The 26,245-nt window shown below is 37.9% G+C and overlaps 3 protein-coding genes across 10 annotated transcripts in view; 1 reads left to right on the top strand and 2 right to left on the bottom strand.

Moving 5' to 3' along the window:
• LOC126810675 (neuromedin-U receptor 2) overlaps positions 1-9,783 on the top strand; it is a 147,946-nt gene extending 138,163 nt beyond the window's left edge. Inside the window, exons 3-4 of the mRNA XM_050535855.2 lie at positions 6,745-6,876; positions 8,133-9,783. Of these exons, the coding sequence (XP_050391812.2) occupies positions 6,745-6,876; positions 8,133-8,713 (713 nt within the window). The 3' untranslated portion in view covers positions 8,714-9,783. The remainder of the gene's footprint in view (positions 1-6,744; positions 6,877-8,132) is intronic.
• A 5,399-nt stretch (positions 9,784-15,182) lies between these two features.
• LOC126811366 (E3 ubiquitin-protein ligase TRIM71) lies at positions 15,183-17,442 on the bottom strand. The gene has a single exon (XM_050536934.2). The coding sequence runs from the start codon at positions 17,236-17,238 to the stop codon at positions 15,697-15,699; it is 1,542 nt and encodes a 513-aa protein (XP_050392891.2). The 5' UTR covers positions 17,239-17,442; the 3' UTR covers positions 15,183-15,696.
• Positions 17,443-20,212: 2,770 nt separating this feature from the next.
• LOC126811363 (trithorax group protein osa) overlaps positions 20,213-26,245 on the bottom strand; it is an 89,848-nt gene continuing 83,815 nt past the window's right edge. For 5 of the 8 annotated variants that reach the window (XM_056098860.1, XM_056098861.1, XM_056098867.1 and 2 more), the window contains one exon: positions 20,213-22,267. In XM_056098860.1, the coding sequence (XP_055954835.1) occupies positions 20,843-22,267 (1,425 nt within the window). In that variant the 3' untranslated portion in view covers positions 20,213-20,842. Of the gene's footprint in view, positions 23,119-24,895; positions 25,023-26,245 lie in introns of all 8 variants that reach the window. The other 3 variants (XM_056098864.1, XM_056098865.1, XM_056098866.1) reach the window with 3 other exon arrangements.

Here is a 26,245-nt window from a genome sequence, read left to right as displayed (position 1 = left end):
AACCTTTGGCTCAATTAAAATGAAATGAAATCTGATTAAAACACGGATCCTATTTCGTTTCTTTTTTTATAATTCAAAATTTGGTTTTACTTGTCTTTACTACACTAGGGTCTGGAAGAGTTGTTATATTACCGGCATTTTGGATGAAGTGAGGGATAAGCCAATGAAAAGGTCTTTTACGGCGACTTCTTGGCGTGCCATGTGCGGAACTGTGGGTAAACCACTAGAAACGTCAACGCTGATTGATTAATTAATGTCTGATAGGGATAGGTCGTAGTACCGCTGCTCCTACAAAATTCCCTCATAGCATACAGTATGCGCTAATGCTGTCTTCATTAGCCCAGTTTTATACGAAAAGTAGGAAAATGAAATGTGGTTTAACGTCCTAAGAAAAGTAAGAAATTCAACTCCGAAGGAAAAAAGGTCAAATTAATGTGACTTAAACTTTTGGGTTTTTTTTTTATTATTATTCATTCCTGGCCTATTTAATTAAAGCTATATTAACCGGTGACAGAGATGGATTTGTTAGATTTTAACGACACCCTAGAGAGTAATTTGTATGCAACAGTTAATAGAATTCCATCACCCTTTCAGTACTATACAGCTAGCCTGGATGTTAGAAATACCGACAATCGATGCTTATTAATCTGGGCCGTTTCACGAAATCTTTACGAAAGATAAAATCCAAATTTTAGTAGATACTTCAATTTTGATTGGCTAAGCACTAAAATCAACCTAATATTATTCAATCAAATTACTAAAATTTGGATTTTATCTTAGTTAAAATTTCGTGAAACAGGTCCCTGCTTTAGAGATCATAGCCTTGACCCCCCAAGACGTACAACCGGAAGATATAAGGCGAGAGTCATGCGCTTGGGGAAATGTTTGTGTCCTCATATTTCTCTCTACTTCATGATAATTAAAGATGCATTATGGGAGATTCGATAACGAGTTGGCAGTTCTCACTATAATAGTTAAAAACTAGATAACGTAAAGGCAATTTGCTGAAAATTTCATTCAAATTGATCCACTATGAACCGAGAACTAAGCGAATGACATTTCTGCATAGCCTCGGTCATCATTACTAAAGTCAGTACGATAAACAGCATAGTCTCGATTATCCATTTAATCGTTTAATCGAGAAGGAAAGTTATGCAGTAAATCGGCTCACAATCCACTTAAGATCGCAGGCTAGCGATGCCATCTAGAGTTGATTATGGTCTGGATAAGTTAATTAATGTCTAATTAATTATTTAGATAATGTTTCAGGCCTAAAGAAAGACCTGCAATGGACAGATTTAGCTCTTGCATAGTGTATGTTTAACCTATCGGCGACGTCCTGGGAGCGCAGTTGGGTGGCCGAATAGTTAAATCAAGTCATATAACACTAGTTTCAAACCTTTCGAAAGGGTACCCCATTCAAATGGTTCAATTTTACGTTCTTCTTTAAAACTCGTACTACATTAACAGTAGTGAGCGATCCGAGGTCCCGTGTACACATTGGCAGTTTGAATTCGATATAAGAGTAGGCAATAGTGCCGCTGTCCTGGCAAAATTTCCCATAGCACAATGTGTGTCGTATGCCTGTCTTCATTAGCCCAGCCGGAGCAGAACAGTAGGACGTTAAACTCCATTTCATTTCATTTTTAGTATCGAGCGGTAGACCTCCAATGTGGAGTGAAGTTGTCACACATTCATATTGTACAACATGTGAAAGGTTTTAAAATAATATAGCTACAATATTTTTTACAGTAATCCATTTTTCTACTTTTAACGAATAAAAAGAGTTGTTGTTTTTCTCCCAACACATCTTAATATATAGGAATGTATCAATTATCTTCCTTTCACTTATATATTCTGGTTCGGACGCTCACAGTTAGGGTGCCCCACCATAAATAAATATCTCCCAAGATCTCCAAATATTTCGACAATTATACCACAATAAGTATACATATAACAAGTCTTAACTTACCTCCTCACATTTATAGTCCCTAAATAAACCGTTGTGCTGTATTTAACAAGTTCAAATAAATATTTAACATCAACAAATAAATAGACTGAAAAAGTTGCCAATCCGACGCCATTAAATCCGGGCATTCTTGAGTCCAAAATGGGTTATCTGCCCTTGATATGAAATTAGTTCCCCTTAACCAGTCTACCGATCGTTCTCCGGCTGATTGACAGTCCGGGATAATCAAGACTATTTTCTACGATCACTAAATCTAATTTAGAAACATGCATGTCAGGCAACTCAACGGCTGTTTTAAGAAACTTGTAAAAACTAAAGAAAAATACTACAAGTATTCTATTCGTGCTTAACCAAAAGATGCCGCTCCTAAACGGTATAGTTCAATAATATAGCAAATTAAAAAACAAAACGTACGTAATTTTCTAAAGCTGCTGTAACAACGAATCAGCTAAATAATATTGCTATTTAGAATTGTTAACAATAGATTTTTTACGGCTTTAATAGTAGATAGATGTGTTGAAAATTTCATATGGGATGGCTATTTATAGCCTCATTGACTATAACGCCCAGTATTCTCGCACTGCGTTCCTTGCCAGAAATCAGTTCGTGACTAGTCGCCGAAGCGTGCAGATTCGCTGTGGCTTGTCCAACTTCCAATAGAACCAATCTTGGCTGTGCCCCAATCTCCCCAGCTCCCTTTTTTAGGCCACACGATTTTATTGTTTATCTAAAATTGCATAGCATCAACATGTGGGATTGAAACCATCAGGGTGATTAATCGATTACAATCGATTAGAAGCTAATTACTTTATGTATGTAAATAAAACTATAAAACTGATTAGAATTACCTTAAATAAACATCTACTAGTACAGGTAAAATGATCATTTTTTTACAATCAATTAAACGTGTTTTTGGTTTTAGAAGAATAAGAGTGCAGGACAGCATCCTGAAATAAAATGAAATGGGGTTTAACGTCCTACTGTTCTGCAGTGACTGGGCTAATGAAAACGGCCATGTGCCATACCTCGGTTTTTCGTCCCATCCGAACGACTGGACAGATGTCCTTGTCAGGCCCTCCGTCTTGCATCACTGACATGGGGAAACCACGTCGGAAATCTGAATGAACTTTCTCGGCCAATGCAGGGAACAAACACGCGACATCCAGGCTAGTGAGCCAGCGCCTTACCCACTCAGCCACCGTGACTCCTAGTCGTTTAAAGACTATTGTCTCACCATGTAAGTTTGCGAGGGCGGCTGTTTTTATTTTTCATTTAACCAGATTAAATTCTTACATGTCTTAATTTTTTTAAACTTCACGGAATGTAATTGCTTACAGAAAAGAAAAAATCTGTTTACAAGATTCTGATTTAACTAATTTCACACACAAAAAAATCTGTTGTCTTTGTTGTTATTTTAATGATTGATGTTTTGTAGAATATGTGAAATTATAACACGTTGTAGGCGAATTCAATTGTTTAAAGATACCTTCCCACGTTGTAGGCGAGTTCAATTATTTAAAGATGCCTTCCCACGTACACACTGTGTGACTGGATGATATATTCGGACTAATTTATTTATAATTACATGTACATGTACTCTCAAAGAAAACTACACCAAGCTATAAAATTCTATTTAAAGCAGCACCGTTTGTCACGTGACCTTCACGTCATTCAAGTTGACAACAAACGGACAGAGTAAGGTGGGCTAAATCTATTTGTTAAGGCCAGCTCAATTTTCGTCACGGTCGCTGACATTGTTGGCGAGATTGTAGGTTAGGGTTAGGGTAAGCATGAGGGCTAGGTCTAGGGTTAGGGTTGGGATTGCGTGACCTTTGACCAAACCTGAAATTGCCCTGATCAAATAGGTCTAACCGCGTCAGTTATTTCCCTCAAAAGATTTTGTCCTGTGCGCGCCTCAGTGGTGTTGTTCATGGAATACGTTTTTTTTCTAGTGAGATTGGATGTCTCTGCTTATTGTATATACCAAATTCGCCATATTTTTATAACCACGTGTACCCTATAAATGCTTGGGAATTCATCTTTAATTGATTACACAACATAATTTTATTTTTTTTAAAAAAAAGGAATTATTTATGTTTTTGCTGATTGTTGAATACATCAAGTACATAAAAATGTAAATTAATCTCTCAAATAAAAAAACACCATTCCTTTGTTGACATTGTAATGAGTGATGTTGTTTTGTTTGATAGAAAATGTCGCGATCTAATTATATTCCTTCTATAAACAGACTATAAAAAGTTTATTATTCTAAAAAAAAAATACATACATGTAAAGTATTCTAAAATAAAACATTTGATCTAAGTATCCGGTGATTACAAGGCACGTGTCGAGGCGGGGGCGTGGTCTTGACCCTTGACCCTACCTAGAAATGGTTCCACTACTGGTGTTTTCCGTCTTGCTCCCGTCACAGTAGTGGACCGTCCTAAGGCCTTCCAATCTGTTTCACAGAGAATTACGAAAGTCTTCTAATATCTCTGTAAAAGATGACTGCGTTCAACACGTGCCGTCACAGCACGCGGCGTCAATCATTGGCTGAATGGAGCGTGCATTGTTTACATAAGACGTTACTGCTTCGGGCAGAATGCTGCCTTTTAGTCATTTTAATACCCATTTACACTAAATAGGAAATAATTTTTACCTACATATACGTCAAACGTCTTTATTTATTTTCTTAATAGATCAAAAACATGTTTTAGAATTTAATTTGTCGGTGGAAAAAAGTTAATATTTGAGACTCATTAAGTCGCATTGGTGTCATCATTATCAGTGATTGTAGCGGCATAGCGAATATTCACTGCTGATCAGTGTGAAGGCCTTCTTTGAGCAAGTTTTGTCATTTTGACTACAAAAAAGTAACTGGCCTGTAACTCCTTTAATTTCCAATTACACTGACACCGAACTGTACTGTACGTTGCTTAAACATACATTATGCAAGAGCTAAATCTGTCTATTGCAGGTCTTTCTTTAGGGCTGAAATGTTATCTAAATTATTAATTAGACATTAATTAACCTATCCAGACCATAATCAGCTCTAGATGGCATCGCTAGACTGCGATCTTTAGTGGATTATGGGCCGATTTACTGCGTAACTTTCCTTCACGATTTAACGATTAATTGGATAATCGAGACTATGCTGTTTATCGTACTGACTTTAGTAATGATGATCGAGGCTAGGTGGAAATTTCAAGCGCTTAGTTCTCGGTTCATAGTGGATCAATCTGAATGAAATTTTCAGCTAATTGCCTTTACATTATTTAGTTTTTAACTATTATAATGAGAACTGCCAACTCGTTATCGAATCTCCCATAATGTATCTTTAACATATAATAAACCAATTCCCATTGAAATAAAGATGAAACCTTACCGCATAGTTATATGATTGATTAAACCCAACTGATATCCGAAATTTCTGTTCATTTTAAAATGGCTGCCGAACCAGAATCACATCATTTTATGTCACTCGAAAATTAAGATTTCAGTGTTCCATTCTTCAGTATTTGCAACATAATTATTCATTTCCATGCACACTGATGGTTAAAAATTTTGCAATTGAACCTAATTTTACTTGTTCAAAGCCTCGAATAATGTATCAATTGTAGCCGTCAATAAGAATTATCACGTCTACAACTATTGCAGCTAGACCCGACCCTGCTCGCGGAGAACATATTTTATTCGCCTACATACATTGGAATATGGAATGAAATGAGATGTGTTTTAACGTTTCTGATGGGACGAAAAATCGGGGACCCGTATACACAATTGGCGTGCACGTAAACGATCCCTTGGCAGTTGGAATTCAATATAAGAGTAGGCCGCGGTGCTGCTGTCCGGGGGGGGGGGGATCACGTGGCTAAGACGCTGGCTCGCTAGCCTGGAGGTCGGGTGTTCGATCCCTGCATTGGCCGAGAAAGTTCATTCCGATTTTCCGGCGTGGTTTCCCCTTGTCAGTTATGCAGGACGGAGGGCCTGACAAGGACAGCTGTCTAGTCGTTCGGATGGGACGAAAAACCGTGGTCCCGTGTACAAATTGGCGTGCACGTAAAAGATCCCTTGGCAGTTGGAATTCGATTTAAGAGTAGGCCGAAACGCCGCTATCCTGGCAAAATTTCCCTCATAGCACACTGTATGGAGTATGTCCGTCTTCATAAGTCGAGTCGGAGCAGAGCAGTAGGACGTTAAACCCCATTTCATTTCATTTCCTTTTCTAAATAAACTGATACATTTTCTCAGAGTTTCCGATTTTATCCAATTCTCGGGTAATCCCCTAGATCTTCCTAGAAATGTTGTTGTTGTTGTTGCTGTTGCTGTTTATTACAAATAATAAATGGTAATTATGATTTTTTACATATGAAGGATTAATGACCAAAGGGGTTAAAACATAAAAATGTGATTTTATAAACGGTGTTAAAATTCGCTGTCATGAGAGGAGAGAGCCGGGATTTTCCGGTGCAGTTTCCTCTTGTCAGTGATGTGGCAAGAAACGGCGACTAGTCGTTCGGATGGGACGGAAACCCGAAGTCCCACGTATACGTGATCCCTAGACAGGGATGAGATCAGACCGTATAGCGCTGTTATCCTGGCGCATTGATCTCTGAATAACTTGGCTGCTGGTGGGCGTATGTTTCCTTGCCTGGCAACGTATGTTTTCTCAATATATTTCCTTTGTTCCAAGCCGCATTGACCACTGCAGCAACGAATGGCATAGTTGTAAATTTGTTATTTATATTTTAGATTGTTTAACTGTATACTTTCAGCGGCAGTCGTGGTGGCGTTCTTTGTTTGTTGGGCTCCGTTCCATGCTCAAAGACTGATGACGTTGTACGTCAAGAGAGAACAATGGACACCAGAATTACTCGTCGTTCAGAGTTACCTATTTTATGTCTCTGGTAAGTTTTATTTTCTTCATTTTTTACCAGGAAGTGGCTGAATGGTTAACGCGTGCGCGTTTCATCGTGAGGTCTGTCATTGAGTCACGTGGCGTGGTTTTGATTCCCCGCTTACACGTGACAAGGACTAGGATCGCCTGTCCAACCTCGCGGGTTTCCTCTCTGGGTCTTCTGGTTTCCTCACACTGCTAAAGACCCCTACGCGCAAACGAATTAACGAAATAAAATTGAACCATATGTTATTTCCGAAATGACCTAGTTTGTGTCGAGTGGACGTTAAAACCCATCTCTCTCTCTCTCTCTCTCTCTCTCTCTCTCTCTCTCTCTCTCTCTCTATTTAATCTGGAACCCGTTCTCTACATAGGGGCCATTGGTCTGCTAGGGTCCCCACTGATGAATTTGACCTAAGGCCCATAAGTAGATAAATCCGACCCACATTTTGCAGACTTCTTGCTCTTCTTGGGGCAACCCTATTTAAAAAAAAACAACCTGAGGCTCGACCAATTCGGGCCAGACTGACATAAAACTTGGCACGTTTTTTCTTTGGACAATTACGCATCGACTATCAAATACTCAACAGAAGAAGGACTGGTTTAAAGTAGAGCCCTACCCCTTGGCGGATTCACATGTTGTTTTAAAATCTACAGAAGATGTTTAGCATAAATTCCAGAAATGGACATAATCAACATAATTTGGGTTCACCGCGTTCAAAAAGGACTTAAATATATACATTATGCAAGAGCTGAATCTCCCTATTGCAGGCCTTTCTTTAGGCCTGAAATGTTATCTAAACTATTAATAAGACATTTATTAGCATGAAAAGACCTTAATAAACTCTCGATGCTGCTCAACGCTCATTGATGATTAAATCGAAACTAATCGAGGCTATGTTTTTATCGTACCGTCTTTAGTAATCGTTAATATCTCGGTTCAGGGTGGAGCAATTTGACTGAAATTTTCAGCATATTCCCTTTACAATCATCTGCCAGCTCTTTATTTAATCTGCCATAATGTATCTTTAATTAGAAAAGTATTTAGATTCTCAAACTGGATTCCGGACGCCGAAAATTCCAAGCGCGAAACTTGTTTGTTCCTTGGACAAATTTCGCATCGATTGATTGACGTACTTCGGCATGTTTCCGGGACCCATGTTGCCAGACATCATGTTGTTGGACCTCATCATATTCCCGGGCCCCATCATGGAATTTGGTGTCTTGACAATAGTACGCTGTATTTATTTTATTTTCTCGTTTCAGGTGTTCTGTATTTCCTGAGTTGTACCATCAACCCTATCTTATACAATCTGTTATCTCGTAAATACCGTCAGGCCTTTAAACGTACCCTGTGTCGCTGCTGTATTGATCTTCACTCGCTTCCAACTTTTTACAAACTTAAAGCCAAATTTATTGGAAAAGATGGCGTCCCGGAGTCTTCACCTCTCGAAGAAAATTACCACCATCCCGCGAAAGCTATAAGAATGACAAAGTTCAGTCAACAAGACTTCCGGAAACATCACGGTATCCAAGAACTTGGTTATCCTTCGACAAAAGAGACTTCCGTGCGACAATCCTATCCTTCTTCCTCTTCTGGTAGTGCGCATGCTCATTCAGACGGTCGTCTGCAACAGCTATGCAGACACAAATATTGCTCAAGTCGTCGCGCGCGTTTCAGCACGTTCGAAGACTCCAGTAGCTGTAGAAACGCTTTCATCTCTCATCCCCAAATAATTAATAGGGGAAACAGTTGCGATTCAAAATATAACTTCACGGCATTGTCGGCTGCTGAAGGCGAGGAATGTGAAATTCAAAATGGTTGGAGAGCAGGAGGTGTGTTGTGAAAAGCGTTTTCATCAAAATCATTATACAGTGTCTGTTAAAGGGAAAGAGATTTTCTTGGTGAATCATCGATCTCACATACTTATTCTTAAATATATAGGGCATGCAGACCACAAAGCATCCTCTGTATCCCCAGGGGTCGCTTTCCGCTCTACTCCACTATACCCTGGGTTCATCCATGGGGTATTCACGAATTCAAATTATCCGCCCTTGATTGTAGCTTGATTCTACGAACCAATAAAAAAAACAGTTTACAATCCAGTCTTAGTCTCATTGCTAACGTTCACAACTATAGGTCGGCTTGTTTGTTGCAACAAAATGATAGTTACCTCCCTTCGCTAACTTCCTTTGAATTTAACGATTTTTTAATTGGTCGATCAATATAGCACAGTCATCAAGGGCAGATAATTTAAATACATTTCTCCCCGTGGATGAAACCAGGGTTAGTAGAGTGGAACGGAATGAAACCAGTACGGATACCTAGGATGACCACAAAGCTAAACTGGTTTTAAAATCATCGAGGCCATCTGTGTGAACCTAGTTCATGAAACCTGTTACACCATTTTCTGGGATAAAAACAGAAATCTCCTTAAGAATTCTGGGGGTTGGGTGTTCGAATGGTTAGCGCGTGCGCGTTGTATTATAAGGTCTGCCATTGGGTCAACTGACGTGATTTCGATTCCCCGGTTGTACGTGACAAGGAGTAATGTCGCCTGTCCTACCTCGTGGGTTTTCTCCGGGTCTTCCGGTTTCCTCCCACTGCTAAAGATCCCTACGCGCAAGCGAATTATTGAAATAAAATTGAAGCCAATGTCCGTCCCGAAATGACCTAGTTTGTGTCGAGTGAACGTTAAACCACCTGATAATATTTTTCATTTTGTTTATCTGCTGGTCAGATGATACAAGGACCGAAATGATTGATATGATGGTAGTAGTTTAGATGAATATTCGGGTGTAAGATTTTGAATGAGTGTGGACTCTCTCTCTCTCTCTCTCTGTTATGAAAGATGAATACGGGTTAGAATCGCATAACAAAATAGTATATTAATGTTTGAATACGGCGGCCATTCAAGACAGAAACCTATGTGCGTGTTTGATTGGGTGTGTTATAAGTGCGTGTTTGATTGGGTGTGTTATAAGTGCGTGTTTGATTGCGGTGTGTTATAAGTGCGTGTTTGATTGGGTGTGTTATAAGTGCGTGTTTGATTGGGTGTGTTATAAATGCGTGTTTGATTGCGGTGTGTTATAAGTGCGTGTTTGATTGCGGTGTGTTATAAGTGCGTGTTTGATTGCGGTGTGTTATAAGTGCGTGTTTGATTGCGGTGTGTTATAAGTGCGTGTTTGATTGCGGTGTGTTATAAGTGCGTGTTTGATTGCGGTGTGTTATAAGTGTGTGTTTGATTGCGGTGAATCCGGACGAATCGGTCTTAAAGGGGCATTACGTAAGATTTAGATAAAGAGCGGATAACTTTCGCTGTAATATTTCAAAAATAGATAATGCAAAATGAATATATTGAAAATTTTATTCATATTACTTTATTTTGAGTGAAGTTATCAATGTTTGCATTTTTTGATCGTAACCACCGTACTGTTCATTCGAGTCTTAGCCGCGCTTCTCCAGTTTTAAATTACACATTAAATGGCCGAACCGTTCTAATTTACTTAAAGTTACAATTTCATATTTTTTAGTTATATATTTAAAATGTATTAAAATCAAGCCCCAAAATAGATGGTATCTATAAACAGTCCCACCTTGTGTAAAGAATAATCCTATTAATCCTATAATTCACTATTGCCAGTTGAGAAATTGGCAAAAATATCATTTTCATCTTTAAATTCAAACGTTTGAAGATAGCTACTCCATGGTGGAGAATAGAAAACAAGGGAGGTAATTGGGGCGGGGGGGTAATTGTGTTATTATTTCCAGTGTAAACGATTTTTAAGTGTGAGGATGACACCTATGAACGTACAATAGAGAGTTGACAACCTATTGAGCAAAAGACAGAAAATAACAAATTGTAACTTTAAAATCTTGTCATGTCTTGTCATGTTAATAGATGTCTTATTAATGATTATTAATAAGTCTTATTAATAACATTTAAGGTCTATATGGTTCTCACATACGGCCTGTTTAATTTAACCTTCTATTGTGAATGATTTATGAAAATACGATAACCAGATGAGCACGCCGATTATGGTGTAATGTCCACGTGTTCTCCGTATCTTGATGAACGTGATTGTTATTTGAGGAGTCACGGAGTCACGGTGGCTCAGTGAGTAAGACGTTGGCCTTCTAACCTGAAGATCCATGCATTGGACGAGACAGTTAAGCGAGATTTTATAACGTGGTTTCTAAAGGTCAGTGGTACAAGATTGGACGAAAACCCGAGGTATCGTGTACACATTGGCGTGCAAGTAAAAGATCCCTTGCAGTTGGAATTCGATATGAGAGTAAGCCGTAGCGTTGCTGTCCGGTCAAAATTTCCCTCATAGCACACTGTATGCCCGCCTTCATTAGCCTAATTGGGGCAGAACAGTAGGACGTTAAACCCTATTTCATTTCATTTTGTTTTTTGGGTAGTCGGGAGCTGAACGTGGCGTTCACCAACATGGTGTTCAAATTAAACGTTTTTGTGAGTTCGAAGAGAGAGAGCGAGAGAGAGAGAGAGAGAGAGAGCAGGTAATTTCCACACGACAGTAATTAGCAACTCCGAAATAACATTATGCTTTACTTCAATGATCCGTATGTGTGGTCATCTAGCAGTGGGGGTTTTCAGGAGGACCCGTGGAAAACCCACGAGGTTAGACATGCGAACTTACGCTTTTACACTACAATCCTGGGGTCGAAACCACGCCTCTTGGCTCAATGACAGAGCTTGTGATATATGATGCACATGTTATATCGCTCCGTCACCCAACAGTCCGTACAGGGTTGTGAATCATAATACAGGGGAGAAAACTCTTGATAAATATATGGATTCAGACTGGTAATGATCTCTCCATTGACTTCAGTGGTTAATCTATGCCATTTCTCGACCTGTATCGTGTTTTTTAACATCAGAATGATCCAGTTCCTTACAACCAAAGCACGAGAATTCCCACTACATGTTCCATAAATAATTATCTGATAAAGATATTGAGAAATCAAAACCTGAAGTAAGGGGAGATAATTATATGTACTGTAATGGATGCAGACCACCATAAAATTTCACCATCTCGGTACAAATTGTAGTTCGTCTATTTATAGCAATTCTCCCTTTTGGTGGTCAACCACATACAAACTTTAGTGCAAAGACATGACCAATTGTTCTTCTGTCTGTAGTGAAAAGCATTCAGTCCAACGAAAATTTGGGGAAAAGTTAGAGGTGGGCAAAGAGGCCAGAATTAACATTGAAGTCAATGGGGTAATTAATGGTGGTCTGCTTCCTGATAAGGGGGGATAATTACATACACTGTAATAATGGGAGATAATTGCAGTATTGAAATTATCACGAGATAATTACCAGTCTGGCTCCAACTAATACAGGGGTCACCAAACTTTTTTCATAGTGGTCCAGATATAACTGAAAGAATGCCGAGCGCGGGCCGGATAAATATTTTGTTCAATACAATACACTGAATACAGAATAAACTGAATCTACACAAAAAATAAGGATAGTCATTCTAGTTATTTATCAATACCGGGTACATGAAATACACAAAATAATAAAAACAATATGTGTTATGTAAGTAGTATAAGAAGCTAGAGCATAGGGGTTTTTTTAGCATGCAACGGCGGACCTGACAAACTGACTTCGTCGGCCGGATTTGGTGACCCCTGAACTAATACAATGGACCAAAATGTTATTGACAGTGCTTTCATTTTGTGATAAATTTAAATATGTATCTATTCTCATTAAGATATTTTTGTTATAAATATTGTACATAATAATAATAATCTTGTTAAATGGGTCAACCTAATTCATCACTGAGCGGGAAATGTGACTAAACGGCCCAGTGCCGTGCAAAGATATGCAGGTAAGAGCGGGGTGGGGGAGGGGCAAAACAAAGAGCGAAATTATTATAAGTGAGATGTTTGAAATTGTCTCTGTTAGTTCCGTTGTACAAACGGCCTAACATTTCAACAAGCTGATGTGAATATAGATCTGTGTTTTAATAAGTGAGAACAGGGTACTTCTTGAAAGTGTTTTCGGACCCGAACTTAATTATTGTGGGTGATTTATATTAAATTTAAATAAAAACGTTTATTTCATCTGTTTTTACATATTTAAAATGTTATACTTTATAACCTTTCTGAGTTTTGGGGGAATACACTCAAGGGGTTTTCCCCATACTTGAGGTTTGGGGTCATACTATCAAGGAGTTTGTTCTTTACTTGAGTTTTGGAGGCATACTATCAAAGGGTTTGTCCTGTACCTTTTTCTTTGGAGCATACTCTCAAGTCAAGGAGTCGGTCCTTTACTTGAATATTGGAGGCATACTATCAGGGAGTTGGTTCTTTAAAGGACAATATTGGTGCCAGTCATTATCACATATGATGGAACTGGTTAAACACGTCCTAAGTATAATTTTAACACAGAGATCATTGCTACGATAGATGCGTTATGGAGATTTCGAGAAAGGGGAGTGACGAACGCAAAAGGAAAACACAAGTTATCCTTCTATATAACTGACTGAAGTAACGAGTGAGATCATATACACAGGCGAATTTCTGCTCACTAATAATTCCTGGCAATTCAAAAATATAATTGATTGTCACTAGATAAGAGAAAAAGAGAAAAATAGAAAAACGTCCGTGCATTACCATGTTTTTCTTAAACATACATTATGGGAGATTAAACAAAGAACTGGTAGTTCTAGTCAACACCTAGATAATGTCAAGGGAATTGATGAAAATTTCAGTCAAATTGATCCACCCTGAACCGAGTATTTAGCCATTTAATTTTGGGCCTAGCCTCGATCTTCATTACTAAAGTCGGTACGATAAAAAACATAGCCTCGATTATCCACTAGGTTCTAATCCAGTAAGTAAATATCGCAGGCAATCGATGCTATCGAGAGTTGATTATGGTCTGGATAAGTCAATATCTAATTTTAGATAACATTTCAGGCCTAAAGAAAGGCCTACAATTGGCAGATTTAGCTCTTGAATAAAGTCTGTACATTACCATGTTTTTATTAAGTATAGATTGAATAAAAACAAGGGAATTTAAGGACTATTTCTATTTTTCTTGTTTTCCCTTATCTATTCAATTACTATTATCAAGGAGTTGGCCCTATACTTGAGTCTTGGGGTCATATTATCAAGGAGTTGGTCCTATACTTGAGTCTTGGGGTCTCTCAAGGAGTTGGCCCTATACTTGAGCGAGGGTCACGGTGGCTAAGTGGACAAGACGCTGGCTCGCTAGCCTGGAGGTTGGTGTTCGATCCCTGCATTGGCCGAAAAAGTTCATCCAGATTTTCCGGCGTGGTTCCCCCTTGTCAGTGATACAGGACGGAGGGCCTGACAAGGACTGCTGTCTAGTCATTCGGATGAGACGAAAAACCGAGGCCCCGTGTACTCATTGGCGTAAAAGATCCCTTGACAATTGGAATTCGATATAAGAGTAGGCCGTAGTGCCGCTGTCCGGGCAAAATTTCCCTCGTAGCACACTGTATGGCGTATGCCCGTCTTCATTAGCCCAAATCGGAGCAAAACAGTAGGACATTAAACTCCATTTCATTTCATTTAATTTCCTAAACTTGAGTTTGCCTATACTTGAGTCATGAGAGCATACTATCAAGGAGTTGGCCCAGGCATAACCAAACCATGACAGGACTTCACCATATATGGATTATTGTCCGCCAAATCTATGGCTTAAACATGAAACTGGACGTACATGGCGAGTTAATGAGACCTACATTCAGAGCTCAATTTGATACTGAGATATACCAGACCCATATATATATATATATATATATATATATGTTTGTGAGCTCTCGATAAACACTGCCCTAATATCCCTAATGAATGATTTTACCGTCTTCCGGTACAATACCCCCCCCCCCCCCACTGCACACACCCACAATCGATTTACGACAGTATCAAACAATCACAATAGCCAATAGGCTAATTCTACGTTTCTGCAGACCCTAATTTAAAAATGCTCAAAATAAAGATCGGGTTGTTTCTCTAATTTGCTCCATTTTACTATTGACATGTCTAACGATAAGAGAGAGAGAGAGAGAGATAGGGGGGGGGGGAGAGAGAGAGAGAGGAGAGAGAGAGAAGGCACAAGACTACACGGAGAAAACACACGAGGTTGGATAGGCAAACATACTCCTTGTCAAGTACATGCGGGGAATCGAGACCACGTCACATGAAAAATGATAACAGTACATTTGTTCAAAGAAATTACAATGAGAAATTTAACTGAAAAACACAATGATTTAAACAGGCAGCAATCCTTTATATAAAAGATATTACAAAAGTTGAAACTGGGAGTAATCATTTATTTAGCAGATATTACAACTTATTTTACAATGTAGAAATGAATTTAAGAACCCACATTTGACCATCTTGGCCTACATTTTACGCCAACATCTGACCCTCTAGGCCTACATTTTACCATTTAGGCCTACATCTTACCATTTAGGTCTACATTTTACCATTTAGGGCTACATATTTGACTATTTAAGTTTAATTAATCCTTGATTGGGATTTAGTGATGAAGCACATTAAAAAAACACAACACAATTTATATGGAAAACAATCCCTGGTTTATGCGTGTAGACATCTGACACGACGTTAAGAGAATACTTGTCGAAACATCAGGTATATGTGTATAAACCATCGATTGTTTTCCATATAAACTGTGTTCTGTGTTGTGTTTTTATTTAGGCTTATATTTTACAAATTTGGGATGAAGTTTACAAATAAGGCCTGCATTTTACAAATCAGGCCTACATTTTACAATTCAGGCCTGCATTTTACAAATTAGGCTTTTTACCATTTATCCATTTCAAAGTAACATTTAACAGTAAATTTTCCATCTTTTAAAAATCCATATTTTGGATCTGCTAATCTATCCCAGCTAATACATTGTGAACAGATTTTACTCTGTGAGTAGCCATAAATGGAACCCTTTAAATCTATATCTTGGGCCTTTATCAAAGCATTTTTATTGTTGTTAAAATTTACAACCTTGACTATGCTTCTACCAATATAATTTTTGCACCCATCGAATTGTAGGTAAACATTTACTGAAGTTTGACAGTGAAAATATGGATATTCAACACATACATAACAGTTCAAATTATTTAATGAATATTTTGAACTTTGAAGGACGCTCCCTCCATTAAAATCATTTATGCTGAAAGTAGCGTTAAATGTATTATTTCCCTCACCAATAATATCTAATTTTCCTATTTGTTTTATTAATTCTTTAACGTCAACAACAGATTCTTTAAACAAAATATCGCTCATTTGAGGAACATTCAACTTTCTCGATCGACATTTTTCGTGTTGATGTACAGATTTAGAAATTGATTCCAAAACCGGAACAATATATTCCTTCTGCAAAACATCATCAGTGTTATCAACCACAGATTTTAAATTTTCCACCATTTTTGAATTCTCTTCTATCAGATTTGTTACTTTTATTTGATCAGCAAGACTTGTAAGTTCTATCTTCTGCTTCAGTCGATTACCCTTCTTTTCAACCTCTTCGCAAATTCGTTTCACTTGTTCGTCAATGTTCTTTCTTGTTGTTTTTGACAGATCTTTTACCTCTAACAACTGAGCTTTCAGTGATTCAGAGAAATCTTCTAACATTTTTATTTCTTTTTCTAAGTCTTTGCTGCATGATTTAAGCTTTTTTCTCAAATCTTGTAAAGTTGATTTGCTTTGTAAATCATAGAAACTGTGCCCATTATGACTGATAACAAAGCAGTCGGAGCAAACAGCTTTTGAACATTTTTTACAATAAAAAGTAGATTTTCTGTTGTTATGTTTCTGACAGATGTCTTTATCGGGTTCTAGTTTTTTTGACAGACTCAGGAACTTGTTGTCCTGGGTTTCACTTTCAGACTTGATGGCATCAGTTTCTTCTAAACTTATTATAACATGATTCTGACAAAGGGGAATAGAGCAGTGAATTGTCCTGCAAGAATTACACATACACTTTTGACAGTCTTTACAATGAAATGGTGAAGGGAGATTACTCTTACAAAGATCACAGCCTTTCTTCTTATCTTCATTCGACTTCATCCCTGGTGCTTTCTTCTCTGTGTTTAATAATACTTTTTCCGAAACAAAGTCGGTTATGCCCCCTGCAGGAATTTGGACTTGAAAACGGCACAGTGGACAGTGAAACTTGTTGTTCGCTGCAGATTTTTTTATATAATCGTCAAGGCAGAGAGAGCAGAAGGAATGCTGGCAGTCGATAGTTTTTGGCTCTTTAAATTCATCCAAGCAAATACTACAGAGTGGAGCCGTGCTGCTGTCGTCGCCATTATTATTATGGGGATTATCCGCGCATTCAGCCATTTTCTAACCCGCTGACCACGACTGTCAGAGTCACTGGATGTTGATCAGTAAGATTTACTTTAGGCAAATATCTAAACCAACAACCCGGTTACACTATCCCATTGCGTCCATTATTAGAAATCAATGTACGGACCTGTGACAAAATCTGACGAACAATCACGACAAATTATAACAGTCACGTGCACTCAAAACTCGTGCATCAAATTTGACACTATTTAGAGTTGCCTCCCCTTGGCACATTAAATGGACACAGATCACTAAAGAAATGAAATGAAATGGAGTTTAACGTCCTACTGTTCTGCGGCACTACGGCCTACTCTTATATCGAATTCCAACTCCAACTGATCTTTTACGTGCACCCCAATGTGCACACGGGACCTCGGTTTTTCGTCCCATCCGAACGACTAGACAGCTTTCCTTGTCAGCCCCTCCGTCCTGCATCACTGACAAGGGAGAACCACGCCGGAAAATCTGGATGAACTTTCTCGGCCAATGCAGGGATCGAACACCCGACCTCCAGGCTATCGAGCTAGCGTCTTACCCACTTAGCCACGTGATCCCCAGATCACTAAAGATTTCCCCATTGACTCAATGTTAATTCTCGTATCTTAGACCGGCTCTAACTTTTTCCCAAATTTTCGTTGGGTAGAACGCTTTCTACCACAGATGGAGCAACATGTGGCAACCACTTGCCCAAAAGCACGTATGAGGTTCTTCATGAAAAACTTGAGATACACAAGCTGGAAGTAGAGACAAGTAAACATGCAATTTCAGGCCCTACATTTCAACCTAACCAACCTCTCAACTCTTGTATCCTTCACCAAAACCTGGTAGAAAATGTATTTTCAAACCCTTTTCTTCGATTCTACACCAAAAAGTCAACAAAAATCGCCATGCAAAAGGGGGAAAAAGGGAAAGGGAGAGAAAGACTAAAAATAACTTTTGCCCTACATTCGTGGATGACGGCGTAGAAATATTTGGTGAGCTGTGTCCAAATAAATAATATCAGACCAGTAAATCTTTTCACTGATAAAGGAATATTTTGGCTTTTTGACCGAGTGGGGTGGGTACCTTTGTCAGCCTTACTCTGCTCCAAAATTATTCGGACTACATGTATAAATTCAAACTTTAGTAAAATTTATAAAATTATAAAAATTGGATTTACCTCCCCTTGGCTGTCACGCATGTTATTTCTATATTAAAGGACAATATTGGTGTCAGTCATTGTAACATATGTGATAGAACTGGTTAAACACGTTCAAAATATTATTCTAACACAGAGATCATTGCTACGATAGATGCGCAATGAAGAAGGGGGTTGGAATGGTGGTAAATATTCAGTTTTAACTGAAGTAACGGGTGAGAGAAAATGAGATACACGGGCGAATTTCTGTTCCCTGATAATTCCTCCCACTGCTAAAGAACCCTACGCCCAAGCAAATTATTGAAATAAATATGAACCATGTTTTAGTCCCGAAATTACCCAGTTTGTGTCGAGTGGACGTTAAACCCCATCTATCTCGCTCTCTGTGTACGGTACATTTTTGATTGGTTCGTAGAATTAAGCTACAATCAAGGGCAGATAATTTGACTGGGTCTCCCCATTGAAAGATCCCAGAGGTTATGTCATTAGCCTCTCTGTTGCACTACTGCTATAACATTATCTTTTCAAATGGCTTCCTGTTCGGTCGGTGTGTCATTACCCTCTCCAATGTACAACTTACAAACGCGGTATAACTTTCAACATTGCATTACTGCAGTGATTCTCAACCAGTGTGCCGCGAAATTTTGAACGGCACACCAAGAAAATGCGAAAAGCCACTTGATCCCAATTGAGTATTCACTGGGGTCTACTGGTACGTTCATAGCTGTGTTTTTCTTTATTTAGTTTGAGTCATTCTATGTTTCTATGACTAGCCTGTGTCTGCGGTTGTATCCCGTCTATGACTTGCCATGTTTTTATTTGGAAAATTCAGATATTTTTTATATATTGTATAACTGCTGTGCCATTACCCTCTACATTGTAGAACTCCTGTGCCATTACCCTCCCCATTGTATAGTTTTCGTGCCACCTTCATATTTTATTACTGCTGTACCATTGCAATCTGTTGAATTGACTGCTGTGCCATTACCCTCCACATTGTATAACATTTGTATCCACTTTCCTCCCCAGTATATCATTACTGCTGTGCCATTACCCTCCCCATTGTGTAACTCTTGTACCATTACCCTCCCCAATGTATAAATTTGGTGCCACTTTCCTTCCTATCTTATTACTGCTATACCATTACAATTATTGAATTGACTGCTGTGCCATTACCCTCTCCATTGTATGACCGCTGTGTCATTACCCTCCCCATTTTAAGGCTGCTGTGCCATTGCCCTCCCCATTGTATGACTGCTGTGCCACTGCCCTCCCCATTGTATGACTGCTGTGCCATTACCCTCCCCATTGTATGACTGTTGTGCCATTACCCTCCCCATTGTACAAATGCTGTGCCATTACCCTACTCATTGTACAGTGCTGTACCATTACCCTCCCCATTGTATAACTGCTGTGCCATTACCCTCCCCATTGTATAACTGGCTGTGCCATTACCCTCTCTATGGCAATACAACATAGAAATTTTCACTACACTTCGTTGTATTATTTTTTTTTTTTTTAATGGCAATCACAATGTATATATATATGTATGTATATATATATATATATATTTATATCACTGATTTTCTGGTGACATGATTTTAATATTACAACAATGAGGAAAGAGAGAAAATCACCATAACGTATTTACGAGAGGCAAAAAAAAAAAACTTATTAAAAAAAAAAGAACAGAAATCAGCACCTGAATGTTCACATGTACATATACATGACTTTACACGACAAAATGGAAGTCTCGCTCATATTCAAATTATTTGAATCTGATTGGCTATAATATATTTATATATATATATATATATATATATATATATATATATATATATATATATATAAACAGTCAATTCACAAATTGATCTTATGAATATTCATCATTTTAATGTCTTTTTCTGTTTTCACTATTTACATGTAAGTTATAGAATAATTAAAGGCAGTTTAAACGATGAATTAAAGGGAGATAATCACTGTACTGTACGCAGCATTTATTCGATCAGTGATAATATATATATAAATTATGTACAACAATTGATTACATATGTAAGTTTAATTATCCGTCAACTAACCCAACATGTGTAAGTTGAAGATTTTTTTTTTTAATAAACAATGAGCCATGAATGATTACGGGGAAAAAAAAATAGGCATGATATATAAGTTTACATTCCAATTTTACTAGTCTTTTCCCGTTAGTTATTTGTAAACGAACATTGATATGCATTTTACCAGATTCTCCACAACACACTTTATATATACATGAATATATATATATATATATATAACAGAAATTCTTGCGTATAATTTTTTCGTCGCACACCTTGTAAAAATTCGACTATTGTACACATATTCTTTAAATATTTTTTCAGTTTGATCTTCACACAAAGTCGCTGAAATTGTTTTTTTGTTAAAATAGTTTTTTTTATCAATAATTAATAAAGTGAGATGAAACGGCTATGAAAGTTGGGAACATTCAAATAAAACATCGGAAAGGATCTTCGCCACGGTCTGATCCAATATTTGTGACATCACAAGCGCTAGTAATCTACTTTGTTGATGCACAAACAGAGTTCTGTTCTCTTCCACTCGAGCTAACTGTACGAGAATCGTGGCGGCACGCCGTAACATGTCTAAACTCGTACCCATAGACTCTGGGTTATTCTGAAGAACAACGATACCTTGTGACTTGGCCACCTGGTGAGCATTTTGTTCAGCTGTTTCTAAGAAGTCTACAAGAAGAGAAATGCACTGATGCTGTAGCGCAATCGCTCGTGAAATACTTGAGTCACCAGTCACCAATTCTGACAATAAAACTATGGCGAATTCCTGCGTAACCTGTTCTTTACGATTGGCTAATAATTTGACGAGAGTCTCAAACAGATCTACCATTCGTTCGAAAGGAGGCGTTGCCAACAGCAGATCAACGTTGGCATCATGTATACACAATTTACACAGAGCTTCTAAAACAAGCCGCTGGGGCGAAAGGACGGAATTAGGAGGCATGTTCGGCATGGGGTCGCGCGCACAAGACGAGGAACACACTACCCAGTGTAATAATCCGTCTAATATAGGGAAGCAAATGTGTTCGGGAAAATCCGAGAGTTTTAATTTTCCACAAATATTAGCGAATATGACTAGCGTATTCTCGCGTAAAGCGTCTAAACAAGACCACCACCACTCTCCTTCCTTTACTGATTCCTCAGCGTCATCTGATTCCCATTCGTCGCCAAAACGGTGATTTTTAGACCGAGGTAGATGTTTATGGTGCAGCAGTAAAAGTTTACCCAGGGTGCTCATGAGACCTGAGTGGCGGGAAAGTTCAAGACCGTTACCGGGGATACAAGACAAGCTTCGGAAGATATTAGAAATACATATACACCGTCTGGCCAATTCCTCGTGGGCGTTGACTACGTTGTACAAAGGTGGCGTGTCATGTTCGTAAGACTCCTCCTCCAAATCGCTAACAGCTTGCGGCCTGTTGATCATTGCTAATGCACCCATTGTTTCTATTTCCGTTTTCGGGTAAGTTACGAGTTCGACAAACGGCAGCGTTGAATTGTCTGATTTATCACCATCAGATGTTCCGTTCTCATTTTTACTCTCGTCGGTGCTATCTTTCGAATCGCTAACTTTCGCATTGTTAATTTTCGACTCGTCATCCGCTGAATCGCTAACTTTCAGTTCACTGTCCTTTGCCTCGCTATCGCTATCTTTCGCGTCGCTAACTTTCTGTTCAGTATCCTTTGCCTCGCTATCCTTTACCTCATCCTTCGCTTCAATACCCTTCGGCTCGCTATCCTTCACTTCGCTATCCATTGGTTCGCTATCCTTCACTTCGCTATCCATTGGCTCGCTATCCTTCGCCTCGCTATCCTTCGCCTCGCTATCCTTCGATTTGCTATCCTTCGATTCGCTATCCTTCCCCTCCGTTTTGTTCTCGCTTTTTGTATCCTCGTCCATCTCCTCTTTCTTCAAGATTTGTTCATCCACTTCAGTTTTACGCTCTTCGTGGTCTTTCAAATCACCATGTTCCATTTCACACTCCTGTTTTTCAATTTTAATAAAATCGTTACGCACAGTTGGATTCTCCTCCTGTTTAATAGGAGATAATGTTGTATCCATGGAGATTTCCGAAGTGTCCATCTTCTCTTCGTGATCGCTGACAATGTTTTCGTCCTCGCACACAGCAACGTCCTTCGTAAACACTTTTCGTTTGTCTTTATGCGTTCCAAGATGTTTGGAAAACAACTTGCTAAGTAAGGAATTAGTTTTTTCGCTCTCCATTTTTGTAATGATATGACTCAGGTTTCCCGCTCCGTACGCGAAATGATCTGTCGGCAGAAACTCCTGATTATCCTTATCCCAAGTTTTGGGTTTGACCATCCACGCGTCTTTCGACTCTTCCTCAATGTGTACAGCTTTTCCATCGCGCGTTATCAACGTATAATTTTCACAATCAAGTTTCTTTTCCGATTCTTCTGGAGATATTTCGAAATCCCCAACATCGTCATCAACACTGTCGGTATCTTTGAGTTCAGCAAAAACTTCCAAAATACATTTACGGAAATGTTCTAAGAGGACATCTAGTAATCCTGGCAAGTGACTCAAATTGAAATAAGACACGGTTGAATCGTCAAATAGTAATATATTAAGTGTATCCAGAGCCCAGGTGCTTTCTGTTAATAATCCAGATTTCAGGGCCATCATAAGACGCCAGGCTTCTATTGGTCCTAAAAAAAGAAATAAAGACATAAGTTATTTCTCATCTGAGGTTATGTTTTACGATGACCGTGGATCGTTTGTCGTGCAGAAAATTTGTAGAATCTTATTTCCTACGGTAAGTCCCAACAAATTTAGCAGCTTGTGGAATGGACAGTTAAGGAAATTAAATGAAATGGGAGTTTAATATACTACTTTTTTGCACCAACTGGGCATACACTGGGCTTCGTGGGTAACTTTATCTGAACAATAGTGTTTCCACCTATTTCGTAGAATTCCAACTACCAAGAGATCTTTAACCTGCACGCCTAATCATTTCACAATAAAACATCTAATTCAGTATTTTAAGACTAGTGTTAGGGGACACAGTTTTAGCGTCATTGACCCTAATTTATCGACCCTAAATTGCTTAAGGATCTTACAGGGGCACTACCCATCTATAAACAGAAACACTATTTTCTACACACAAAATAAAGTTTGGGGCATATCGAGTCTAGGAAATGAAATGGGGTTTAACGTCCTACTTTGTTGTTTGCACCATCTGGGGTTAATGAAAATGGGCATGATACACCTGGCAGTGTTCTACGAGGGAAAGTTGGGGCATCGAGTCTTAAAAACATAATGGGGTTTAACGTCCTACTGTAATTCTACAACTCGGCCAGTGAAGACGGGCATACACCGTACATTGTGCTATGAGAGGAATTTTGCCTGGGCAGCACCACTACAGCCTACTCTTATATCGAATTCCAACTGCCAAGGGATCTTATACGTGCATGCCAATGTGTACATGGGAGCTCGGTTTTCCATCCCATCTGATTAACTCGACAGCTGTCCTGTCAACTCCTCTGTCCTGCCTGGACTAATGAAGACGGACAATAGCCATGCAGTGTTCTATGAGGGAAATGTTGCTTGGACATTGGCCCTACTGGTCTCTACTGACTCAACTGTACCCAAATTGTCGACCGTGAATTTCGACCAATTTTTAATTCATCGTATCTTGTAAATACTGAAAGGAACTGAACCATTTATGGACCGATATTCAGAGATTCATAGTTCCATCATCAAATAACGATCACAGACGTTAACCATATATAGATAAAAAATATTTCATTTCATAAAAATTCTACAAAACTTCTGCAGTCAAAAAATAAATCAACATTCAGCTGCTAAAATTGAAACATAAAAATCTACAAAATATGAAAAATCTCATTTCAATTTTTTTTTTTTTTTTTTTTTTTTGGATCTTTTTTTTTCTCCAGTAAACAGAAAACAAAAAAAAAACAAAAAAAACTTGAGTTCTGTAAAAATACTATATATAGAAAAGCTGGAAATTTGTTTTTTCACATTATGAATAATAATAATAATAATAATAAATATATACAAGTTACTTTTTACAAGCCCGTCCTTTGCAGCATAAAGCTTATGTGGTTCGAAAAACGGCAGAAATTTTAATTTGAGCAACTTTGTGACAATTTAATGACAGAAGATGAAAAATGAAGAATTGTAAAATGAGAAATGAAAATGTAACGAGGTCAATAGGGGCTCGAATTTAAAAGGTTTGATCACAAATCAGTTTCCATTCTAATAAATTATAAATTTTTAATTTAATTGCTAAGTATAAAATATTTTCCCACGAAATATCAAATCTATAATTAAACTGACAGAATAATTTAATTTCAAATATTTTTACTTTCAAGTGGGGAGTAATTTGTAACCAAACCACGTTAATTTTGAGCCCAGTTATTTTTATTTTTTTTATTTTTTTTTGTAATTTTTGTTTGAACTAACCTAGGTCTTTGCTGGTTAGACGACGACGTTTGATAAGGGGTGGTTGGACGCCTTCTATCGTATCGGGTGGAAAAGGTATTTCTTTCCTAGACTGATTACTAACACATGGTTGTAACAAGGCCTTCTGCTGCAAAAGAACAGCAAAAAGCACCATAAAAAACAACGCAATTCAAAAGCTAGCTAAAGAAAAGATCACCATAAATTAAGAAATCTATGTTGTAAAAAAAATAAATAAATAAATGGTATTCTACGGCTAGCTGATAAGATAACCAAAAAGCCAAAGACCTTTGTTTAGAAACTAGCTTCTAGACTAACTACACTACTCTGCATCTATTAATAGCATCAATCCATATATTCAGGCCTACTAATAGGCCTCATTTTCAATCACTGCCATACACAAAAATAAAAAAAAGTTTGTGTTTTCCCAAATCGAATTTAAAAAGCGGTTTTGACTAAAACCATTGATGATATTTTGTTTGATTTGGAGGAAAACAAGAACTTTTTAAAAAATGTCTTGGTAAAAGACAATGCAGCAGACTGTTTCACTTGATAGAAAAAAAATAAACAAATTCAAATTATAATTTATATATATATATATATATATGATGCATAATCTCAAACACAACAGAGAGAAAATTATACAGAAATTATAATAAATAAAATCAATTCTGAAATACAATATTTTGATTAGAAAGAGAAATCAAATTCTAAATGTCTTCTAAACAAATAGACTACATATCTATTAGTCTCTATCATCCAGATAAATATTCTACAAATATTAGTCTGGATGTGTTGTCAACATATGAGAATAGGTCATTGGCTAGATTATCCAGTCTTTTACATTATCATAGACAAAGTCTAAGGGAGGTAACTAGTCCTAAAACAAGATGTTGAAGCCCATGAAATTAATTTAAGAATGCTATTTCAAAAAAAACCATTTGATTGCATTGCCTGTTCAATATCCAACACGCCTAATTCTTTTATTGTAAAATTTCTCTTCATGTTCATGGGTCAAATATGTTTTTTTAAAATTAATCCTAATTCATCGTCACGATTGGTGTTTGTTTATATTATTGCAAGAATTATGGGATTTATTGTGGGAGGGGCTCAACTCTTACTTGACTTTGCCAGAGATACTGGATAATCAACCACATTAAAAACCAAACTTCTGGTTACGCATGGGCAATGGAACTTTTTGTCAAATTTTGACAACAGTCCCAGACCCTCAGTACGTTGAAGACTAGGAGGTTCTGGGTGACCAAGACTATTTGCTACCGAGCACAATAAATCGAAACGTTTTGTCAATCATCAGAGGGAGTATATGTAACAGCTGTTAGTTTCTTCTGCTGT

The sequence above is a fragment of the Patella vulgata genome, chromosome 2 (genome assembly GCF_932274485.2).
Source record: "Patella vulgata chromosome 2, xgPatVulg1.2, whole genome shotgun sequence".
Lineage (NCBI taxonomy): Eukaryota > Metazoa > Mollusca > Gastropoda > Patellidae > Patella > Patella vulgata.
This window is presented reverse-complemented; position numbering and strand designations above follow the sequence as displayed.

Bases quoted from the DNA above. Each gene is read 5' to 3' on its own strand.
- LOC126811366 (XM_050536934.2), bottom strand. From the start codon at position 17,238: ATGGCTGAATGCGCGGATAATCCCCATAATAATAATGGCGACGACAGC.